This window comes from Parus major, chromosome 7 (genome assembly GCF_001522545.3).
Source record: "Parus major isolate Abel chromosome 7, Parus_major1.1, whole genome shotgun sequence".
NCBI classification, from domain to species: domain Eukaryota; kingdom Metazoa; phylum Chordata; class Aves; order Passeriformes; family Paridae; genus Parus; species Parus major.
Window position 1 is genome coordinate 32,340,327 of NC_031776.1, and position 23,819 is coordinate 32,364,145.

Genomic DNA, 23,819 nt, shown 5'->3' on the forward strand with positions numbered 1-23,819 from the left:
CAGGTCTTCCAATCCCCCCAAATGCAAATGCTTCCAGCCACCTTGGTCAGTCTCAACAAGTAGAATTTACAGGGTCAGGCTCTAAGGTTAGCAGACACACAGAATTTCTGTGTTTAATGCCACTTGGGTATAGAGAATGGTTACTCCATTTCCTTTTCTCCTCAACCTCTCCTTTTTACCTCGTATTTCAAATTATTTAATTTAAAAAGTACTTATTTTGTCTGGCAGGTTGATGCCAGCATCCATGTGAGAAAAAGATGAGTCCGGCCTCATTGAGTTGAGTCTAGAGACATCTTTGAAAGTACCAGTTTCACTGGCAGCACAGGACAGTTCTGACAAATAAGAGGAAGAATTAGGTGCTAATCATGTTATGGCTGACTTTTACACATAATAGAATCATGGAATCTTTTAGGTTGGAAAAGACCTTTAAGATGATTGAACCTAACACAATATACACACAGCAGACAATCCAATGTGTAAAATTCTGTGGTGGTTAGGAAGCTGCAGTAATGAAGGGAGCACTTACGGGTCTGGCACAGCATTCCCGCCCATCCTCCGGAGCACTCGCAGATGTTGGGACCGACACACTCCCCTCCATTGAGACACTTCTGCAGGCAAACAGCTGAACAGGTTGACATGAAACAAGTGAGAGGATGTACATGATGTATCTGTGTGTTCAAGAGCTGTCTGAGAGGTGACCTGCTAGGCTTTATTCCATATGGCTGACTTCCAAAGGAATGGGTGTGTTCTGTTCATCACATCATCAGTGTGCAGGATTCTTTGATATTTTCTTCCTAAGAAATTTATCTTTGATAACTGTCTACTGGGAGACTTGGCATTTCTAATGCTTAGCTCATCACCAGCTATGAATAATCTCTCTATGATACATACATTCATTCATGTTACATGCCTACTACATGTTCCATGTAAAAACCAAATATTTTCATGGTAAAGTTTGATATGTTTATTGCATATATTTTTGTTCAGAGATCCTGAAAGACTGAGTGCATGATCTGGTGTATATGTATGAGAGACACTTCCTTCCTTCAGCATTTCTGAATAAATTATTAATATTATAAATTCAAGCCACTGGTTCTGAAATCATATTTACTAGCAGGACCCAAAGGGTAAAAAGCCAATATTTTAATCTGGTTTACATACAGTATGTCATCTTGATTATAAATTTATTCAGTTTATCTGTCAACTTCATGGTAATGAATAGCCATGTACGGAAAAATATTCCTTGAAAATATTTTAGGGTGAGAGGTGTTTTTTTTAATTACATTTTTATGTAATTGTAGTCAGAGTTACAGAGTAAGAACACGTCATTTTCCAAATTATGCACCAATGACCTTGAGAGTACATCAGTTTGGAAAGCTTTATAGCAGGCTTTAGATAGTTCTGTACTTTGAAATACATGACATTTCTCTGCAGAATATAACAAAATATGTGAAGCTGTTAAAACATAAAATCAGTGCTTCAAGTTTAATACTATAAAAATGAATTTCCATAACAAGATGTATAACAGAGCTGCATGAAGCAGAACCAGGGTTCCCCCACACAGCTTTTTCTCCTTTGCAAGCATCAAGTGCTTATAGCATTTTGTATTACCTGTACTTAAAACTGCTTTTCTTCAGACTGCTGAAGCAGCAAAACAGAGCCTATGTTGTTTTTTAGTATTAACAGATAGCAAATTGGCAACAATTGGACTAATTAACATAATCTGTTTGATGGGTGTAGAGGTTCTTACGTTTGCTGCAGTGTTTTCCCCTCCAGCCAGCGGGGCAGTCACAGACATTTGGGTGGACACATTTCCCCCCGTTCATGCACATGGGATCACAGACACCTGCAGGAGCACAACAAAGGAGGCAGCTGGGAAATGAGGGAAGACTTTAGTGGAGGTTCACCTGCTTCCTTGCAGAGGGTTAGATGGCTTGTAATTAATGAACAGAAAAGTAATTTGGAATTGAGAATCTGAAACACAGAGGCTTGATAGGTCCCATAAATCCTCATGGGAAGTGCTTTGCCGTGTGTGGAAACTTTTTGGCAGAAGTTCCAGTGAGAGCTGCCTCACCAGACAGAGCAGAGAGGCTGATTACAAAGATTCTCAGAAAAGCAAGTGGACAGGCCAAAGATTGTTAGAGCTTTCACTTCCCTATGGGAAAATTCCTCCTTCATTTTCTCAGATGTTCATTTGGGTAAGAAAAGCCTAGATCAGGATGGATTGTTTTCACACAGCTTTGGGTATGATTTTGCAGTCAACCAAGCATAAATTTTAAAGATCTGTTCTTCCATTGCAGTTTTGAACCATTACTTGTTCAAGTACTTACCTTTTTACTTTGTTCTTTTGTACAAATAAGATGTGAGAGCCGAGTTGTTCTTTCAAACACAAGAAACCAGATGGGTTTTTTGTTGATTTCATTAAAAATTGAATAGCTAGTTTTTGTGTCTCTGATTAAGCTATATTTATCCGTGTTGTTTTAGAACACCCAGCATAAAAATCTCCCATTTCTGGGAACTCAGACTGTGCAATCCCAAGCTGCTGTGATGTAGGGAGATGCCATAGGCAGGTACCCGAACTCCTCCCTGCCTGTTAAGGTAAGTGTTGGAACACACATCAGAAGCAGGGTAATTCAGAAACATGGCAGTGCCGGTAGGGTGGGAGTGGGAACGATTTGCATTTTACATGGAAGGAGGCATTGGATAATTGGGTGGAGTACAAAAAGCCGTGTAACACAGCAAGAGGCTGGGCTGGGGTAGGAGAGCCAAGTCAGGAGGAGTTTGGCAGTCAAGGTGCGAGAACACATTTGTGCCCATAGGCTCCTGCCATGCTCAAAGCTTTACAGGCACAGGGGAGCTGCGAGAGGCTCCTTCCCATCCCTGGAACCGTGTCGTTCCTCCCTGCCTGCAGGGATGGGTGTCTGTGGGACACCCAGCTCCCCAGCAGGGACCAGGGGACTCGGGGCTCACAGCTAAACCACAGCAGTGCCTCCATCAGCCTCCAGGCTGTGCTGCCTTTTAGCACATCAGCAGCAAGAACAGACAGGAATGAATGCTAATGATGCAGCAATCCTGAGCTGTCACTGCATGCAGGACTCGGAATGACCACAGTCCCCACTCAGACCTCTGCTGAAGAGGTGGAAACCCGAAAAGAACCTCAAAATAGGGACGAATACTAAAAGACAGCATGCAAAAATGCTTTTTTGCGTTTGATGGGAGGATAACCTTTTATTCCTCTCTCAGGGATGATCAGGCATTTTTAAGTAGACAGATTTAGGTTCCCTGATTATTCCTCTGATCTAGTGAAATTTTGCTTTTGTGCCACTTTGTGTACTGGTGTCTCCTTTCAGTCCAGCTGCTGCTGCACTGGCAGCTTTTAGAGCTGTATTGCTGCTCTTGCTTGGCTGCTACATTTGAGTTTCATTCTGTGCCAAACCTCCTGGATCCCTCAGCACCGTGACCTGCCCTTAGGCAGGGCAGGCATGGCCATGATTATAGGGGCTGCTTGGACCCCAGCCCTCAAACTGTCATCCTCTATTTCCTGCTTTCTCCACCTCTCCTGATCCATGCTGTAATCTTGGCCTCTGCTTACTAAGGCTAACAGGGATCTACAGTTCTTGCTGAGCTGTTAAAAAGATGCTGCAACCACTGGTTAAAACCTAGATGAGTTCAAAGAGTCATGGCATCCATAACTCTGAAATAATTTAATCTCTTATTATCCCTCTTCCTTTTTCTTTCCCCTTTGATTTCACCTCTCCAATAAAAGATTTGTGATCCACAATCTTACATTGTATTGTATTTGACTTCATGTTTCAATTATAAAATAGCTCAGACATTCAGATTTTAGCATAAATGAGCCCAAACCATAAACTTTGGTTCTAGATTTAGAATCACTTTGTGCTTTTCGATATTCATGGACAATAGTGTTCCCAGCACTAACCTGCTTTCCTAAAATCAGTTGAAAATCTATAAGTGTCATTTTGAGATCTTATGAAACTTGGACAATATCTTCTCACCATCTCTTAGAAAGTAAAATCAAAAAAAGGCAATGAGGACAGTAGCGTTTGTTCAATGGATATTGCACCTTTTTTTCTTATTTTGTTGCTTACATTCTCTGTATATTTTTAACCTTATACAAACAAGCACTTTTTTAAATTTTTTTTTTGTACTGACAGCAGACTCAGTTGCAGGGAGTCAAATTAGTAATTCAACAAAGGTTTCAGCAATAGGTGAGTTCCAGTCTTGATCTGAATAAAACACATAAGCTCAAACTGACTTTCAGCTTTCCATTTCTCCCTTTTTTTTGTTCAATTGCCTTACAAATGACCAAGTAGCTATGAAAATATAACATGAATTGCCTTCATTACTTATGGCACCTCTGACTCCAGTGATAAATCCGAAGGAGCTCAATTCAAGGTGAACTAAGGGTTCCAGTCAGTACCAAACCTGTTTGGAACTGGAGGAGCACTTCTGCCTGCCTGCCCTCCAGGGAAGACACTCTCTTTTTGCCAAGGAATTCACAAGCACCTTTAGGTAAATGAATGCAGTGTTATCTCTCCCCTTTTCCTTCCTGACATCTTCACCTTGTCCTCCCTTTCTCTGACTTTCTTAAATACAACTCCATCTCAATACCCATCAGGCAGACTTCAACATTTGTTAATGATAACTAGTTCGGATCCTTTCTAGTCCCACTCCTTGGCCTCTGTGGAGGAGTTCCAATTTCAAAATAGCAAACAAAAATGTTAGAGCCTCTCACAGGAAAACTAAATAAATTATCAGACACTAGGAGAGCAAATCAAATTATTGAAATCCTCCCAAGTACTGGCATAACTTTGAAAAGACTCACTTATTTTTTTATTTTTTGCCCTTCTCTTAAGAAAACCCTGGCATCTTGACCCAGAGACAGTAGTGGTTTGATAAGTTTTCCATGTCTCTTGGGGACTAGTCCTAATGCCATGGATATGAACACATTTGTGTCTTCCCTTTGTTGCAGTTAGGTAGGATATATCACTGGGAGTGAGGGGAGTCCTGTGCTATCCACAGATCCTGGGTGCAAGCTTGCTGGCAGTCAGTGAGGATCACTAAAGCCTTCATCATTCCCTTGATGCCAGTGCTGACATTTCCATGCTCTCCAGCAAGAACCAAAGCACAGAATTTCATATGCAATGGTGTTACTCGAGTCTGTGATGTGCCACAATTCTGTAAGGCCACCATTTACAGGTACCACCTCCATGGTCTCACGTTTCCCTGAACTGGTGGGTTAGATAAGGTAAGCCTATGCTGAGGGTGATAGTGCAGGTTGAAGAGGAAGCATGGTTCTGTGTTGTATTTCAGCTGAGGGGTGATTTTGATAAGGTAACAAGCAGCTGCAGGTGTTAAGATAAAGCACAGGTGTTGCACAGAGCATCACATAAAACGTGCACAGTCCTCCCACGTGCTGAAAGGCATTCACAACTTGCTGAGTTTTCTGTTTAATGCAGCAGCTCTTTCTCTTTGATGGCTTTAATGCATTTTGACCTTACAATCACTTAAAATTTCCTGTGACCCTTTTCATAGCTTATCCCCTCTAGGCTCACTTGACCCAGTGAAGTGCTTCTTGCAACTCTTTTTATCAACCTCCCTGAAGCTCCATACCAAACTCTTCAGCCCTAAAATCTTTAAAGCAGTCAGACCTTCTGCTTTTTCAGCCAAAGAGAAGAATTTGTCTGCAAAACAGATATTTCTGGAGATTACTGAAACCACCCAGCACCTGAAATGTTGTGTGTGAAGTGAAGCCTGTCCTCCTGGTGGAAGTAGCACCATCCATGGACACCCACAATTTCAGTGACTTCTGCTGCCTGCTTTTGTTCCCATTGATCTACAGTGACAGTCCTACTAAAATGTACCCAGTATGGAGCAAAATGTCCCTGTTGTGCAAAGCCAGAGGGGACTGGGGGTGAAATTAATCACTGCACGTGCTTTGCTGGGCTGTGGACTAGAATTGACTCTATTGAAGGGTCACACTACTAACCAGCTGTATCTGCTGGCCAGACACAGTGATCAGAAACAGCCAGACATGTCCTCCAGACTTCCACTGCTTCTGTGGATTATCAGACAAAAACTTTCCTAGTTTACCCTAAGCCACCTTTAGACACAAGGACCTCATTACAGCTTTTCTTACTGGAAGGAGAAAAGTAGTGAAAAGCTTTTAATTTTGTTGAAATGAGACAATCTTCATCACAACCCTCAGAAAGTCAAAAGAAAGGGAGTATTAAACCAGGGCCCTAAAATCTTAGAAGAGGGGGATCCTCTGCAATGTTTCAGGAACAGAAATATCCATATCCTTTCCTGGCCATGAGACTGAAGAAATTATTTCTTTCTGAATCAAAAATCATCTGTCATCATGTATCCCAAGCCATGGCTCTGATGAGGAGACAGTGCATCAAGCTGCAGTTCTGGTTAGAAGATGTAGTTTTCAAAATAGCTTTTGTTTTCTTCTTATTTTTTAATTTTATTTTTATTTTTTGTCCCTGTAGAAGCTGAGTAAATTGACCTGCTTCTGGGTGCATCCTTTGGATGGAAGAGAGAAAATAGCCTCAAGCAGTAACATCTGTGTGGGCCAGCTAAGGCAATGCATCAGGCTGTATCTTGCTGACAAAGAACACAGAAATGCAGCCAAAAGAACACCTACTGGTAGATACATACTTCTACTTATCCCTTAAGTCACCATCCCTGTGCTGACATTTCTGGGTGATTCACAGGGACTGCTTTTAGTTCTGGCTGGTGTTGGTTTTGAACTGATGACTTCTCTGTGGGTCCAGTGCATATTTCAACTTGTTCTATTGCTCTTTTGTGGAGCAGGGAGTCTGATCAGTCTCAGGTTTGTTTTTTCTGTGGGTACGTGTTGTTTTAATGTTTGTTTTCTCCTTGCTGCTTAGTGGTTACCTTGATTTGGTGTGACATTCTCAAAAGCAAAGAGCTGTAGCTGGGGAGATACAACCCAGTATGGACACAGAGAGTGGGACAGATTTAAAAATATCACTGACTGGTCTTGTGGGGAAAATACAGCTGACAGAAGTTGAGCTGTGGACAAAAATGAAGCCAGTAAATGTGAAAGAAGTGGATTTTGTGTTAATGCTGTCACTTCTAGCCCTTTCAAAGGTTTGTAGGTAGAATATATTACCTATTGATAAAACAAAATGAATGTGGAGAAGCTCTGTGCCAGGAATGGCACGATCATGACACTGCAGCCTTAAAGTGTGGGGATGTTGCTGATCCTTTTCACAGGACACGAACGGGAAGGTCAGAGCAGCAGTTTCACAAAACAGCACAGTTCAATTGATCGACTGGAAGAGAGTTCTCCATCTCTCAGGGTGCATTATGCACCCAAGCAGCACTGCTCAGATGAAACATTATCCTGGCTGCAGAAAGGGAACAACTGCTTGGATGCTTCTAGGCTCCAAATAAAGATTTGATCGTGCTGAGTGATCTTCAATCCTTTGAAATAAAAAATAAAAAATATCCCCAAATGGGTGTGTTCTGGCCAAAAAAGATGTTTCTAACAAAGGGCACCATTGTTTGGATTCTACTGGCAGAAACTAGTGGAGGTAAAAAAATGTCATTCACCCCTTTAGAGGGTATAACTGATGCTCAACAGATCATTAGTGAGATGGATGTACCAATATATCTGCTGCTGTGAAGGTCCCAAATGCACACAGCTCTGAAAAACACGTTATGGATTTGGGACACCAGCAATTTCTAGTCTCCTTTCTTCTGCTTCCAAGGGCAGTGAGGAAATAGTTTTGCCCATTCTGAGTTTTAGGCACATATGTTTTCCTACAGCTTGATTTTATCTGAAATTCCTCATCTGTGTTGATTTGGGCTGGTAAATAAAGAAATAATTTTCTCTGCAAGCTCTGGGTAACCTCGGATGTGTGATCCAGTGAATGCCAGTAATTATAGCCATAGATTAAATTTTAGGGAGAAAGAATACTTGTCATGTAACAAAATTGCAAATTTTGTGCAGTGCTTTAAAATTTGGATCCTTATCCATATCAAACTACCAATCATTTCGAGGTTTGCTCATCCCTATTTCTCGCTTCACGTACCTCTGACGGAGATGCAAAGCACTTCTTCAATAAATTACCTTTCTGAGTAGTAAAAAATAATCTGGTAGAAACCTCTGAGGGATGCAGTGCGGGAGAACAAATTACTACAAGACACAGAGGGAGCTGTAAATGTAATTGTGATGGTTGTGGTGACAGTTTGCATTTCTAATATATTCACTTTACCACAGAGCTCTAGCAATAAGAGTTAGTTTGCATGACCTAGCACACATTTCAGAAGGAAAAAATGGTCAGAAAAATTGTAAACCATATAGATAGCAGTGCAATGTCAGTGCTTTGCCTAATTATGTCTGGGTCTTCATTCTGATGAGTACTCTGATATACTTATGAGGCCTTTTAGAGATATTAAAGCAGAAAATAAATCTAATTTAGTTATTAGTTCAGTAAAAATGAGAAAAATAATTGCTACTATATGGAAAAACTACTGAGCTGCTAGACTGTGCTCCTAGAGTCAGTGTGTGATGCACTGCATTTGTTTGCTGTCACGTCACTCTCAGCTGCTCATAACATTTTCTGTCAGCTAAGGAGCATCCTGATCTCTCCATCCATACCAGATTCCCTGGGAGTCAGTGGTAGGCAAGACTCCTAAACCACAGGAAACAGTGTGGGATTGTCACTGCAATACAGGCAGGGGACTCTCCACTCTCCTTGGACTGAAATGTCTCTTCCTCTTCTTCTGATGATCTTCATTTTGCCTGTTTTCTGTCCTCAGGTGAAACCCTGGACATGCAATTATATCATGTTGGGATAGCTGTGGGATACTTCAGTATCTTTCAGAATGAAACCACCATAAATAAAATAAGCATGTGTACGTGCACTTTTGGTTGTTCAGGGAATATTCTGCTAGGAACTGTGAGATTTTGAGATCATTAGTAAATCCTTTTCTCATTTACGGACTGGTTTTAGTCTGATTGCAACACTATTAATTTGAAGAAAGACTATAGCTCTACTTCATTCTCATCTTTGCAACTGTTAGTGTATAATTAATGTGGGGAATTGCAAAGTATACTCTCAGCACAGGTCATATTCCCAGCTTGTTAGGGGCTTGAATTTGGTAACATTTTCCCTTCATTGAAGAATGCTCTGTGTTTTATTAGGTCAGTGAAGCATTCCAGCCTGTCTATAAATTGTTCTGTTGAGCTGCTTTCCTGTCATGCCTGAATGAGAAGTGAAAGAGGACTCATACACACAGTTTCTCCTCTGTTGATTGTTTTTGTTTGGGGATGACCTGCAATTTAGGCCATTTGGGCACATTCTCCTTGCCCTGAACGGGCTAAGGCACTGCCTGTGCTTGGTGCAGTTTGGTTCATTTTCATCTATGCAAAGGAAAAGGGAGATTCAAGCCTCAAGACGAGGAAAGCAGCCACAGGCTGCAGTGGTGTGGTTGAGAACCCAGCCAAAAAGTAAGGACCTGGTCAGGAAGATGGGAATGGGATTGGCACTGCACTAATCTGTTCATCATCCTGTTATTATCTGCCTCAGAAATAAACTTGAGCTTACATGGAAATCAGTGCTGGAGAGGATTGTCTTTTTGTGGATAAACAGACAACATTAATCTCCATGACCATCTGTCCTCTGGGCTTTTCAAGTGATAGATCCATTGCTCCTTTTTTAAGAGATGCTTAAAAAATATTTTAATCAAAAAATAGATCCCTAAAATGTTGTTTTGTAAATCAATTAGTGGGCAAAAGGCACTTATTCTTGCACAGAAGCCCACTGCAAAGAGATGCAAGTAATTCAGAAATCCTTTTGCTTTCAGCATGCTTTTACATACAGCATCAGATCTGGCACATTTCTTCAGTGCATTTAAGATACAGGTAAAGAATATTAAAATTTAGCTGTTCTACTCTGGTAGAATTCATGTTGTAGTCTGTGAATGGTCTACTTATGGAATGAATAAAAAATTTAATAAGGCTTTTGGGTTTATTTAGGAAATATATTCAGTTCTTAACTAGATGTATTCTTGTTCCCTTCCTGAAAATTAAATTTAGACAAATGCATGTGCTCAAACCCCTATTAAAATAAATGCATTAACTACATATATATGAAAAAATGTAGTTTTTAAGAAAGGCTGACTAATGTTTTGTCACAAATCCTTACTAAGAGTGAGAAGTGAGGAGCTCTGCTCTGAGAGCAGACCAAAAACCAGGTTGTGCTCTGAGTCACTGTCTCCTGTTGGGCTCTATTCCTTCCTCTGGGAAGTCACAGCTCTCTCTCCCTGTTCCCCCCAGGCAAGATGCACAGATAATGTTTTGTTCAGCTGAATAGGAAAGACAGCAGTAACCTGATTTTTTTTTTTTTTTTTTTTTTTTTTTTGGTTCATCTTCTGTTTTATTTCCTGCCCAGGGGAGGAAGATGACATCTAATATGAACCCATTCTGTTACATAGACTAGAAAATCAAGTAAGGACTGAGACCAGTGTTTCCTTTTCCTGTGTCTCCAGACTGGGCACCAACCAAAGCATAAGCCAGACAGCAAATCTTTGTATTTTGCATAGATAATGCTTTGAACAGGAAGTTACAGGTCTGTTTGCTATAAGCAGCTGCTCATTTGCTTCCAAACACCCCCTGTTCCAGCATATTTGCCATCCAGGAATCTTAGACAAACACTTGTTGCTTTTAAGCACATCCTTGCTGTATGAAAAGCAAGTCTGATGTAAATGATTCCTCCATCCATTTGGATGAGATATGTGGTTTGTTCCCTGCTTGTTTGTGTGGGAGGGTTTGCTGGACCTTTGGCTTGCAAACTGGCTGATTTTTGATAGCTTAAGTCAATCTGGCTACTCAGTGAAGACATTCCAGAGAATATATCACACAGTGTCAAGATGACAACTCGGTGGGAGTCTGATTTGTTGAGCAGTAAAACTTCCTGCTTATGCAGCTGGCGAGGCAGTAATGTACAGAAACATTACATGGGAAGGCTGAAATGTGGGAAATCAGTGACTTTCACAATATGACATTGCTTAGCAAAAAGCTGCCTTTGAAACCCAGCGTTCATATTTCCAATTAGTTTGCCTCTAGCTCTCATGCAAGGAAAGTCCTCATGCTACCAGGAAGGGAAAAGAAAGGAGGAGGGAAGAGGAGCAAGCAGAGCTGGAGGAATGACTGTGAGTTACATTGCACAGTGTGAAATGGCTATAAATCCTGGCTGCAGGAATTACTGAAATGGAGAAATAGTTATCTCCTAACTCTGAGATCCAATCTGCAAAGCCCGGTGTCAGTGCGATGATTTATGTAATACAAAGTGGTCAGGATTGAGCCCGACACAATGAAGCAGATGCTCACACAAACTCAGTTTTAAATGGGGAGCAAAGCCCAGGTCTCTGGCTGTGTTCATGGCCATGAGGCAGTGCCAAAAGAGGGGCTGAGGTCAGGCTCCAGGTGTGCCTGGTGTGCTGGAAAAGGCAGGACCAGGATGCTGTTTTCCCGTGACCTCTGCTTGCTGATGAGCTCCAGAGGGAGCTGTGGCTCGCCTTTTTTCACTCAGAGATGCACTCACAAGAAGCAGACAGCAGAGGAATGGATAAATGACTGGTCCCGTGGATCCCTCTTCTTCTCCCCTTCTTTTCATTCCAACCTTTCATAAGAAAACTCAGCATTTATGGGTTTTCATTTTTAAAGGTTGTTTGTAGAGCAGTCCTATGAAAATACATGTAGGAAATAAAGGAAACCTATCGTGTTGTCTTTGTTCATAATTTTTGTAAGGATGCAGTAGATAACAGTCAGAACCCTGCTTTAAAGCCCCTGAAAAGCAGTGACATCCCAGGATTGTGAAAGCTGTGTTTTTCAAAAGGGAATTCAAACCACTGCACAAACAGTTTTTCTTTAGCTCCCGAGTATGTTTGCTGGATGCAAAGTCGATCCAGAAATATATTTTATTTTGAATAGGTGCTGCCAGCATTTGCCTCTTCCCTTTCAACATGACTGATTATACTGGGAACAATCCTTCTCAAGTGAGGATGTGAGGTTGTAGATTGCTGAGGCACAACCACACATTTCCCTGTCAGCGCTGCCACAGGGCTGTGGGTGTCTGCTTTGCATAATCACCAGGCACTTATTGCAGCTGGCAGCCAATCACACCTCGCAGATTTACACTTTTTGGGGTTTTGAGTGATGTTTATTTAGATATAAAACACAAACTTTCAGGCTGAATGCCTTTCTCCATACGCTCAGGAAGCAAAGGAGGGCGAGCCTGAATAGAAGAGATGTGGTGCCACCACTCTGTCCTGCATGTTTTGGCTGTCATGCAGACAGTATTAGAAATTCCAAACTGTACAGGAATGAAACTAAAAATCATAAGGGAGAAATTCCAAACCATACAGGGATGAAAATGAAAATCCTAAACCATGGTTCTTTATATTTGAAATAAACCAATAGCTTGTTTGGGTTTGGTTCAAAAAATAACCTGTCTTTGATGGGTTGTGTGGCTTTTAATTATTTTAATTATCTCCTTCAATTGAGGAGCTGAAGCTGCCAAAATTAAATAGAGGCTTTTCCTTCTCTGTCCATGCAGGTGAGATATTAAGAAGAAAAGAGAAATGTCTAAAAGCAGCAGAAAAATATCAGTGTATCAAAAAATGACAACATTGAATAAACTGCCAATTTGTCTGCCTTAGTATTAAGTTTACTCATGATATCTTGATAGATTTTATTAGTCAAGTAATAATCCACCCCAAATGTGATTATAGACTCAGTGTAAGAACACAGTAAAGCTGATTTGCTGTCAGAGGTGTTTGAAAATGTACTAGAAATGAAAAAGTACATAAGGACACAGCAATTTCATATTCAGAGTGCAAAGAACAATTAAAATAATGATAAAATCTTTCCAAAGGATTTTTTAAATCAGAATTGTCACATTCATCATTGTGGCTAAGCCACCCATACATTTCTCAGCGTGGGGTCACCTGGCAGTAACAGGGGACACCTCTGAGCTGTGATTTGGGCCACAGGTTCACCTTTAGCAGTCTCTGACATTGTCCTGGTGATTTGGAAATGGGAAATGATGCAGTGTTAAACTTCCAGTAAACTTCACATCTGATCACAGCTTTGCTATCATGATATGTGTATTTTTTCCTCACTCTTAGTGTGGATTTTACAACTCTGTGCAAGCTGAAATGTTCTGTGCAACTTGAGGCTCAGCTACCTTCCATGGAGTCCTTAAAGCCCAACAGAAAAGATGCTCAAATCCAGAAAAAAACCCCTCTGTAAAGCAGAAAATTACTGGTTTTTCCTGTTTCCTTGTTGCCATACCCTTCCCAGGAAGGTCAGCAGAAGCACTGCACAAAAGGTCTCCCAGATGGATTTCTGAGCACTCAGGCAGTCAGCCCATGGGGCTGTCTCACCTCTACCCCAGGTGGCTCAGGATTATCAAAATTAACCTGATAATTTTATAGATACAAATATTTTTACTGCTAGTGACACTGCAGAATGAGCTACACGATGCTCAGCTCCTTTTGGAATTTCAAATGGATATTATGGTAGTTTTTACACATTTTATTGAAGAAAAAAGGGGCTGGGTAGTGGGAATTCTTCATGCTAGGGATTTATTCTCCACTTTTTCATTTGTCTGTGTGTGAGTTAGGAACATGTGCCTGTGTTTACACTTTTAGCCTTTCAGTGTATGCCACATATTCTATCTAATCCCCCAATATAGTCTATGCCTGATGCAAAATGGTATGAAATCATGCCTAAAAAAGGGGTGAGATCTGTTCTGCATTTGAACTCTGAGAGGTTTATGGGACAGAGAGCAGCCTCCCACTGCAGGGAGCATTGGTTTTCTCCATTTTGTGTGGAGGAAAGTTTGCAAAGGTCAGCTGAGACTGACTTCTGCTGTGCCCTGCAGGCTTCTCCTCCAGAGGAGCTGCAAAATCTGGAACCTCTGCCAGAGGAGAGAGAAATTATTCTATATAACAACAATAAGAAGACATACAGCTCTAAGAGAAACTGCTTGTTATAAAATCTTGTGAATTAACTACTTCTTTTGGTGGATCTTGATACTTGTCCCATGTGCTCTTGATTTTAGTCAAGAAAAAAGAAATATTGCTCAACATTTTTCACCAATTAGCAGTCAGAGCCCAGCAAGAATCAGCAAAAAGTCATGTTTTCCTTACACTTAATTATGTTTCTCTTCATCCATCACACTCACAGGCCCTTTGTTTAAGTTTTTATAACACTAAGCTAAATAAACCAGACTAAACAGCAGTTATTGAAGTAGAATGAAGGATCAGACAGAACAAAAACGTTTTCATCATGTCAAAAAACATTTTTGCGAAAGATAATACCAAGATGGACAACAGAACCTCAGAAACTTTTGGGAAGTGGAAAGAAACCTGCTGTGAGTTGGTGGAGTTTGGAGGATTCCAGGGAGCGCTTTGCAAGACTGCAATCATCATCAGTGTGCTTCCCTTTGATCTGCCTGGAGATGTGGCAGGGTGTTTAAAGCTGGAAACAGCACTTTCCTAATGTTCTCTAACCTCAAAAACAGGATGCCAAACATAAGGTTTTTTCCTCCTTTTTTCTCCCTCCAGCACATTCCTGCCAGAACAAACTATTCAATTGTGCACTGTGCGTCACGACCCTCCTGCTGAAGGAGGGGAGAGCTGCAGTGTGGGGAACGAGAGGGCTTTTGTTGCTGCAGGGAATTTTTTACTGGCTTTTTTCCCTCTGTGTGTGAGAGACATAAAATGCTCTGGAAATGTACAGATTCTTCTTGCCAAGAATGGTTGTTTTCACAGCTCCCCTCTTGCCAATTTCAAACTGATTAAGAAATAATAATAATAATAATAATAATAATAATAATAATAATAATAAAAAGTTTTCACATAGATATCCCAAACTCCCTGGCTGACAGATATTGTTGAGCAATTGAGTCTGGAAAAGTGCCAAAATAACCTATTTCCCCAGAAGAATCGAAGAATCAAATATTAATACTGATGGTAACATGGAAAGGGAGTTTTCAGTGACAAGAACAAATTCAAGGATGAAGTGCTGTTAACCAATTACCTTAATTAAGCTGGAACTGTGATGTTCTAATATTTTTAAGGATCTTATTCAGCTTCTCAGCCTTTGGCTCTAATTTTTTCCCCAAAAAAATCTTTCATGCAAAATAATTAATCTCCAAATACAAATGTTACTCATTTTGAATGCAAGAAATACTTAGAGAGGATTCCAGCAAAATGTTCTCCTCCCAACTTCCACTTGGCTTGTTCTAATTAACAAGTTGGTTTTGAGTATAACATAGAGCTTTATAGGCTCTGATAGAAATATAACATAAATACAGGCTAAATGTTCTGTGGGACATGCACAAAAAGAAGAAAAGCTGTTTAGCAGTTGGAGAACTGTTGGAAAACAAAGGGAAATGTGTAACTCACTTTTCTGGCACCTTCTTCCAGTGTAGCCCTCGGCACAGGAGCAGACATTGGTGCGGACACAGTGACCTCCGTTCTTACAGGGGGGAATGCAAACAGCTGGGGAAAGGAAAGGAAATGTTCTGTGCACCAAAATCATGTGGGGGATCAACACTGCCAAAACACAGGCTCCTGATTTAGGTGCCTCTGTTGGGACAGCAGCTCACAGAGGTGTTGTTTTTAGCTGGGGTAGGGAAGGTGTTTCCCCAAAGGGTGGTTTGGGGCTGTTGCCTGGATGTAGACACTGATTCTGTGTTTATGAAGAAAATGCTGGAAGTGATTCCTAGCACCCAAGGGTCTCTTAGATACTTGCAGTGAAGAGGTCAGAATATTCCCAGTGGTGTCAGATTTTTAAGTCTCTGTCAAAGGGCTTCCTCAAGGGTTTCTGCCCATGAAGTATAGATCAGTGTTTGACATTTGCTAACTTGGCCTTGGTGCTGTTTCTTCCCCCTTTCTCAAAGAAGCAGAAAGAAAGGCTTTGCTTTCCTTCAACATCCATCCATTGTATGCTCCTATCAATTTCAGATCCCATGAGTGTGGATACTTGTTTTCAAGTTTTTGCTTGGTCTAAACCAGAACACCTAAGAGAAAAAATTTCAAATCACCTAGATGTTGAAAATCACCTTCTGTGCTCAAGAGCAAGATCAAGTTACAGTCTCTATCATTTTCACTCTCTTCTCCACCCCCAACATCATAAAAACAGAGTTTCCAGCAAGCTCCATGTGCAATTAGATTTTTCTGTGTGAATCATTCACTTGCAGGATCACATTCATCTAGGAGGCCCAGGGAAACAAAAGAGAGAGAGTAAGAGCAAAGAACTTTTAATGGTAAAGTAGTTTAGGTAAAAGGGTGCATTTATATTCCCAGATTCAGGAGGAGTGACTAGATCCATATTGAAAAAAGCAAAGTGAGTGGTCTTAGCACAGGGGTCTTCCAGCTGCTTGGGCCCTAAGTTCTCTTTCTTGTATGTTCTGCCTGATGCTGGCTCATTAAAGGATTCATTAATTTGCCTTCTGCAGCCCAGAGTGAGTGAGAAGCCCAGGATACTGTTAGCCTCAGCTTAGAGCTAAGACAGGAATTCAAAACCAGGTCCTGCTCAATCAGAGCAGTATTGGATCAGATTTTTAAGCAAGGATCTGATGAAGTCCTACAGAATGCTCCCATGCACAACACTTTAAGGTGGTCAAGTAGGTGACATTGTGAGCCCCATTTGAAGGTAAATTATCACCTGTCTCTGAAACACAGTATAGTTCACACCACAGGCTACCAAAATGAACAAAGTACTGCCATGCTTTAACATTTAATAGAATAGTTGCTAATTTATGATATCACTGATTCAGGTAATTTTTGAATAATTATTTAGTTACCATTAATGGCATCACCCAAAAGTTCTTCTTCCCAATACCATCAGGAACAATAAAATGTGGATTTATGACAGACTATAACAACAAAGGAACACACGTAGTTATGACAAGGAGAGTCTCGGGATATATTTCATGTGGGGCAGGTAATGTTATAGGTGATATTTATATTTTGAGCCTGGGCCCTTTATCAAGATGATAAATAGAATTTTCTTACCTCTCTGGCATTGTGGCCCATAGAAACCAGAAGGGCATGAGCACATATCTGGCCGTACACAGACTCCTCCATTCAGGCACACAGGATTACACACAGCTGGATGGGAATATAAGATAACTTTGTGAATCTCTGATAATGTTGGACTTTTTAAAGTAGACACTCTTTTCCTGCTGCACATGCATTAGAATTAATGTTTCTAGTGATACTGTGAAAAGTTTAATGCAACCCTTGCAGGTCAGTTGTGCTGCAGCATTTATTCATGGTCGACACAGTGGGAGCATTTCAGTGGTGTTTTAGAATAGCTTGGGAGATGAAATAGAATATAATTTAATGTAATAATTTAATTTATTTCGGATGTATTCCTTTGATTCACACAGTTCATTTATTTCCATTCCGGTATTCTCACCAAGCACAATCCCAAGGTAGTAAATGTAGTCAAATAAAATACACCCTGGATAACCTGGAGATGAGATATTAATTGTTTGCTGCTTTGTCTGTGTTCAGCAGAGCATTGTGGCATTTCCATGGACTTGAATAGGTGTGCACCAAAAAACCTGTTTGTTCTGCCTCATTTAAATGCCAGTTCCCACAACACATTGGCTCATTCATCACCAACAAAGCCACTGGCTGAGCTCCCTTTGCCTCTTTATGTATCTGTTATTACTCTAGGTGATACTACAGGCATTAGGAATTGAAAGCTGTCTTGCATATTTCTATGTGGCAAGTATCAGACTGTTACAAAAAAAACCCAAACTATTAGAATTTCAAATTGATTTAGATGGGAAGTCAGGGTGTTAAGAATAAAGAATCTGATAAAGTTTTTGTTGTAGAGCAGAATGACACTTTAAACCAGCTTTTTTCTTTCTGTTCCCTTTGTCTTTCAGTATCTTATAGAATAGCCCATTAAATAAATTAAATGCATTTAAGCTTAAATAAATTAAGGGTCACAAAAATGTTTCAGATGAACTAAAGAAGAAATAAAATGTCAATTTGGAAAGAGAAAAAAAAGTGAAATCACAGTCTAGATGAGAGGGTTTTCTGACTAAGGAGCAGTTGCTTATGAAGTCAAAATGGATTAAATTCATTGCTCAAGGGGAATTTGGTTTAGTTCTCTCATTGTCCTGGCTAGTTTATAGATATCCATAATCTTGTCAGTCTGTCAATGTTTGTATTTCCAGTGGTAAAGTACTTTTTTTTTTTTTCCCATTTTCATTCCTGTATTCTTCCTGAGATTCCTATCATAACACTTGAGGTGGGAAACCCCAGCCGTGCCCACAGAATATTCTGTGCAGTGCACACAAAGCAGTGGCAGAGAGGTGAGTCTGGAAGCCTTTCACCAAAGCTGTCAGAAAACAAAAATCCTGCTGCTGTTATTCTGCTCTGGAAGTTACTGCTACTCTTGCTTGTTTGTCCTACTCTTGCAATGATTCTCCTTAAAGCCACCCCAAAATAAAACTGAAGAACTCCTTGAGAAGAAAAAGCGGAGCTGGTGGGAACCAGAAGAGCAGTGACAATCCCAGTCATTTCCTGTGGGTCATAGCTGAGCTGATTTATGTGTCCTCAGTAGGTCTGTCATTTTAACACTTACAGGAAGAGCAATCTCCAGGAGATGGAGGTTAAAATGACATCTCTCACCTTCCAGGAGAGGTAATGTAGGCTGAAGGTGTCTCAGTCATTTAATATTCACCGTGGCAGAGGCAGACTGCCTCTGGAGCCTTGAGGTCTGGCACTTATTCAGGTAGTCCTCATCTTCTAATATTTCACTATTTTGCATGCCTTGTCCCAGGTGAGTGCTGTAGTTTCTGTGCCTTTGGAGAAAATATCCACCCCAGCTTTTAAGACTTTGATCCTGAGAAGGGGGTCTGAGCTGTGTCTGTTCAAAACTTTGAACCCTGACTAGAAACAAGTACCTAGTTCCAGTTTCAGAAATAGGTTCCTGGTTCTAGTACCTTGTCATTTCATATGCATGGGTGGAGGTGGCTTTTTCCTGAGTTCCCACACTCTTGTGGATGCTTTTTGTAGGTGCTCTGCAAGTGAGAGATGCAGGCAGGAGGAGCAGTGTGAATTCTGGCAGCACAGCATGCTAAGAATTAACTTCAGAATCACACAGGCTTAAAAAGCTGTGAAAAGAATTTGTTTGTAGGCTCCCTCTATAAAACCCTGAGATCTAGGTAAACATCTAAACTTAGGAATACTTACATAAACATCTAAACTTATGAATAGATACATAAAATCAAGGCCTTCTGAGGTTTTGCCCTATACTTGGTCTCCTCTTCTTAGGGTTTAATTCTTTAAACAGCAATTTCCATACTGAGCCCTGAACTGTGGGGCAACCAGAGGGATTTTGGGCAGCAAAGGGCAGGATCAGTCATTGCCAAGCACTCACCTGTCTCACAGGAGGGGCTGCTCCACCCCTGCCTGCACTGGCACTCGTCCGGTGACACACAGACCCCCTCGTTGTGACAGTGCCTGTTGCACACCACTGGAAAACACACAAAAGATCCAAATCTCTTATCACTGACACCAGGGCAGATCCTAAAGTTCCCCTATCACAGCAAATATCTGATACTGTTAGTCCAGGAGGTAAACTGAGGGTGGAATCTGTCCCTTCCCTTGCTTTCCCTATTAGAAGGCATACATCTAAAATTCTTTGCTTTTTAAGTATTCCAGCTACTCAGCTTCATAGATAAAATTATATTCCTCTCAAGGGCAACCTGATATTTAAATAAGCAGTGAGGACTGTAATGATGGAGGTGCATGTGTTTTGCTGATATGGAAGGGTTTGAAGGCTGATTTTAAGATATTCTCTGTATTGAACCTTTTTATACTTGTATTTCAGAGTAGCATTACTCTTAATAGGTATGGCTGGTATTTTGTGTTCTCAAAATTAACATTACTTCATTCACTCACAATCTTAAATTTCATAAATATCACTATAAATAACATGCACCTTTTCTTTCCTTCTTTTTTTTTGTTTGTTTTTCCAGAAGCAATTTTACGTAGAGAATGTTGATCTAGATGTGCATATTTTTACATAATACAACAATGCTGCTGGTAAATATCTGCTCTGAAATAGCTACTGTATTACTTCAACGTGTTATCCTTTGTATTCAATAATCATTCTAAGGGGAAATATAGGAAAAGAAGAAGAAAAAAGGTTGGGTTTTTTTTTTTTTGTTTTTACTCTTTTAATTTTCTGCTAATTGAAAGATGCAATGCAGAAAGCCTGGGTGAGTTCATACATACTTGTTTCACATCGAGGCCCTACAAATCCATAAGCACAGGAACAAGTGTTGTGAGGCAGACAAGTTCCTCCATGCTCACACTGAGGCTCACACAGCGCTGCAAGAGCAAAACATGAGGAAAAAAATACAGTTCAAATATGACATTCTCCGTGGTTATGAGCACAGCACAGGTTACTTCTTTCCCCATCTCATTTTATTAATCCAGGCAGTAATTTGGCTGAGGAAAACACTGCAGGATAGCAGTAGGTATCACATTAGCAATGCAGCACTAATGAGCAGCTGTATAAAATCTGCAAGGGAATGGTTTTAACATTATCATATTTAACTTCTGAGCATGCACATTTTTAAAGACATATTTTGAAGGCTACTGATGGATGAAGTACAAATGCAGTTACAATTCAAGACCTTGCCCATCCCTCTCCACGAGTTTGCCTTGTGGATGGTGGGTAAGCCTTTACAGGTGTCAGATCTCACAAAAGGGCCAAGATTAAGTGTTTCTTCCTTATAGAAAAGAGTTGTGTGTGGATTTGTCAGCAAAATGGCAAACATTTAAGCAAAAAAGTTAATATTTAATGAGTAGTATGAGCTCTGCAGACAATGCAGCAAATTAGATAAAGATTTCTTGATTTATTGCAATATGCAATGTAATTCTGTGGAAGAAACTGGGTGAGTGTGGAAAGGACTGCAGCTCCTGAAACAAGCTATTTGCTGGAGACATGATTGTTTTTCATATGTTCATAATTCTGAATCTAAAAAATTTATTGTACATGGAGCCTGGAAATTTTGGACCTTTAAACCTAAAGTCTAAGGCAGGTACCTGACAATTCTGTTTGTAACCCTCTAATAAGAGGTAATTGTGTATGGCAAACTCAAAAGAGGAGGAGGAAGATCTCTGAAGGGACAGGATGATCACTGAAGGAGAAAAATGGTCACAGAAGGGACAGGATGACCACTGACACTCAAAGGAGAAGCTCTGTGTCAGGAGCAGAGCACGAAACCCGTGCCAGAGGCACCTCATGCCTCTGGAAAAAAAAAGGCACCTCACTTAGCAGAATGAAAAATATCTTCCCTTGTGTGTGGGAAGTGAATACAGAGAAAAATGTTGTACTTTGGCTCTCTTCACTGGCAGAATTTTGTCTTTTATGAAGGATATGAAGCTAAGCAAGGTTATTCCAAGGAAAAAGCAAAATGAAACTAACGAGACCTGAAACAAAGCATCTTTCATTTTAAGTATTGTTACAAGGGAAGAGAACCTTAATGCACCACATTTTTTTCTTAGAGCTGGAAAATGTGCTATGGAAATGGAAAGCTAAATGAAGGACTAGTTCTTGGGGAGCCACATAATTTAAATGCAGTTATTATGTGGAAGACCTCCTCACCTCTTGTGATTGTCACCAGGCCATGGAATATGAACTTTGCCATCCAAAAAAATAATGAAAGCTCTCACACATTTTCCAATTGCAGTAAAAAAGACAAACTCCAGGAAGGTGCTTTTAAATAAACCATTTTGACACAAATATCATTGAAGAAATGTATTTGGTATTTAACAGTGAATTTTCAGTGCTGCATTATACAACTTTAGGATTTGACCTTCCTGAAAATAGAAAACTTACAAGGTGTATTTTAGATCCACACTGTATATGCTGAGAATGTCATTAAGCTAAATTTAGTTTTGATTGGATGGGCTGTAAGGTTTAGACATTTGCAAATCAACGTGTGCTTAGCTGAAATTCCAAGTATACATCTGTAGGAAAAAAAAAAGAAAAAGAAAAGAAGGGATAAACCCAAATCATCTTTGTCTGGACAACTAAAAAGATTTAGATAAGTTTAGATAAAGTATTAGGAAGAAATTATTAGCTGTGAGGATGATGAGGCATTGGCACAGGTTGCCCAGAGAAGCTCCATCCTTGGAAGTATCCAAGGCCAGGTTGGATGGGGCTTGGAGCCACCAGGTCTAGAGATTTCCTTGCAATTAGAAATTAAAAGCAGGTAGAAGTGGTTAATAATGTGTGTGTGGAGGTAAGGGAGGGGGGGACAAAACCTGGGGAAAAAACCACTCTTTTTAAAGTACATTAAATGTGATTGCTCTTCCTGTAGGATGATGGTTGCATAAAGGCTCCAGGTGCCTAAGTGCTGTGCCAAGCACGGTGACATTCAAGCATATTACACTTTATTTCAGCATGGATTGTGTGTAGCACTTAAAGCAAGTGTGTCCATGTGAATAGAACACTTTCCATCTGGCCTTTGAACATTTCGAGATGCATCTGAACTGTCAGAAGAGAACATGGTATTTTGGATATTAAAACATTTCGCTCTTATGGTGACATTTAATAGTAAAATGTTTAAAACTGTTCTATTACTGGTGAATAGCAAAAGATAAAAACTGAGCACTGGCTCCTCTGTGAGAGTGAGAGTAATATTCACTTAAAAAACATTTCCCACTGTAATAGAAATATACTGCTTATGTCAAATTCTTTTCCCAAACTTCTATCTTTCATCTCCTGAAATGAATACTTCTTTCCATGAGCATTTGCTAAATTGTAGAAAGGTGTTTTTATACTAAGCGGTTTCGGATAGGAAGAAAAAAATAACAGCAAAGAAGAAAACATTGCTGCAAATGGTCAATCTTGCTGTTGAGTGTATGTATGTTTATGTTTACAATTTAAAATCTGGAGGTGAAAATGGAGAAGTGCATTATTGTTTTCTTTGAAAAGGCTTTTTGGGAAATATCCCCAAACTTCTATTTTCCATTAAAATGAGATCATACAGTTTTTATAAGTTTCTCTGCAATAACTTCAGGGGCACTCAGGAATACCAGATGCTGTGTTGTTTCCCTCATTTTCCATAGCCTAATCAGCAAATGTCTTCCAGAACAGAGTTATTGCTTGGCATTTCCACAGTGAGTAACTCCCTGTGCCATCCACACGTGAGGCCCTGGGTCTGTGCGAATAAAGCCAGGCTTGGAGCTGGGAGAGCATTGCCTGCTTCAAATTTTACACAGAAGTCAGATCAGGACAGACTTCACTGAAGGGAGCCTGGTCTACCTTGTTTCATTGTACATTATTTATTTCCTTCCAAAGATACATTAACCTAACTTCCTAAATGTGCAGATGAAGTTTTAATGTGTTCAGCGGAACCGCGGGGTGAAAAAAGGGAAAAGAAAGTTTCTGGGTTGTTGTTTTTCCTTCTGGAAAGCTGTGGACTGAAGCATTTCTTTTGCATGTAAGATACACAGATAAATGAAATGAAGCATAGGATTAAAGCATGTCTTCCTGCAATTGAATTATCTCATTGCATATTTAAATAGTCCAGCAGTCTGGAGCCCGGTTGTGAGAGAAATGTCCATGACAGCAATTGGAATATTAACAAGAGAAACTTGACTGAATAAATTTGGAGGACAAATGCAGACACCAGTGCTGATTAGGTGGTACTAATGCATTTTGTTTTATGAAATGTCAGCTGAGTGCTCATCTGCAGCCAAAAAAA

The 23,819-nt window shown here is 40.2% G+C and overlaps 1 protein-coding gene across 1 annotated transcript in view; it reads right to left on the minus strand.

Annotated features, from left to right (window-relative positions):
• LOC107207247 (von Willebrand factor D and EGF domain-containing protein-like) overlaps positions 1 to 23,819 on the minus strand; it is a 192,817-nt gene that overhangs the window by 83,444 nt on the left and 85,554 nt on the right. The window contains exons 19-24 of the mRNA XM_033516200.1: positions 20,335 to 20,430; positions 19,475 to 19,570; positions 17,089 to 17,184; positions 15,475 to 15,570; positions 1,751 to 1,846; positions 527 to 622 (exon numbers count right to left, since the gene is read on the minus strand). Coding sequence (XP_033372091.1) covers positions 527 to 622; positions 1,751 to 1,846; positions 15,475 to 15,570; positions 17,089 to 17,184; positions 19,475 to 19,570; positions 20,335 to 20,430 — 576 coding nt within the window. The remainder of the gene's footprint in view (positions 1 to 526; positions 623 to 1,750; positions 1,847 to 15,474; positions 15,571 to 17,088; positions 17,185 to 19,474; positions 19,571 to 20,334; positions 20,431 to 23,819) is intronic.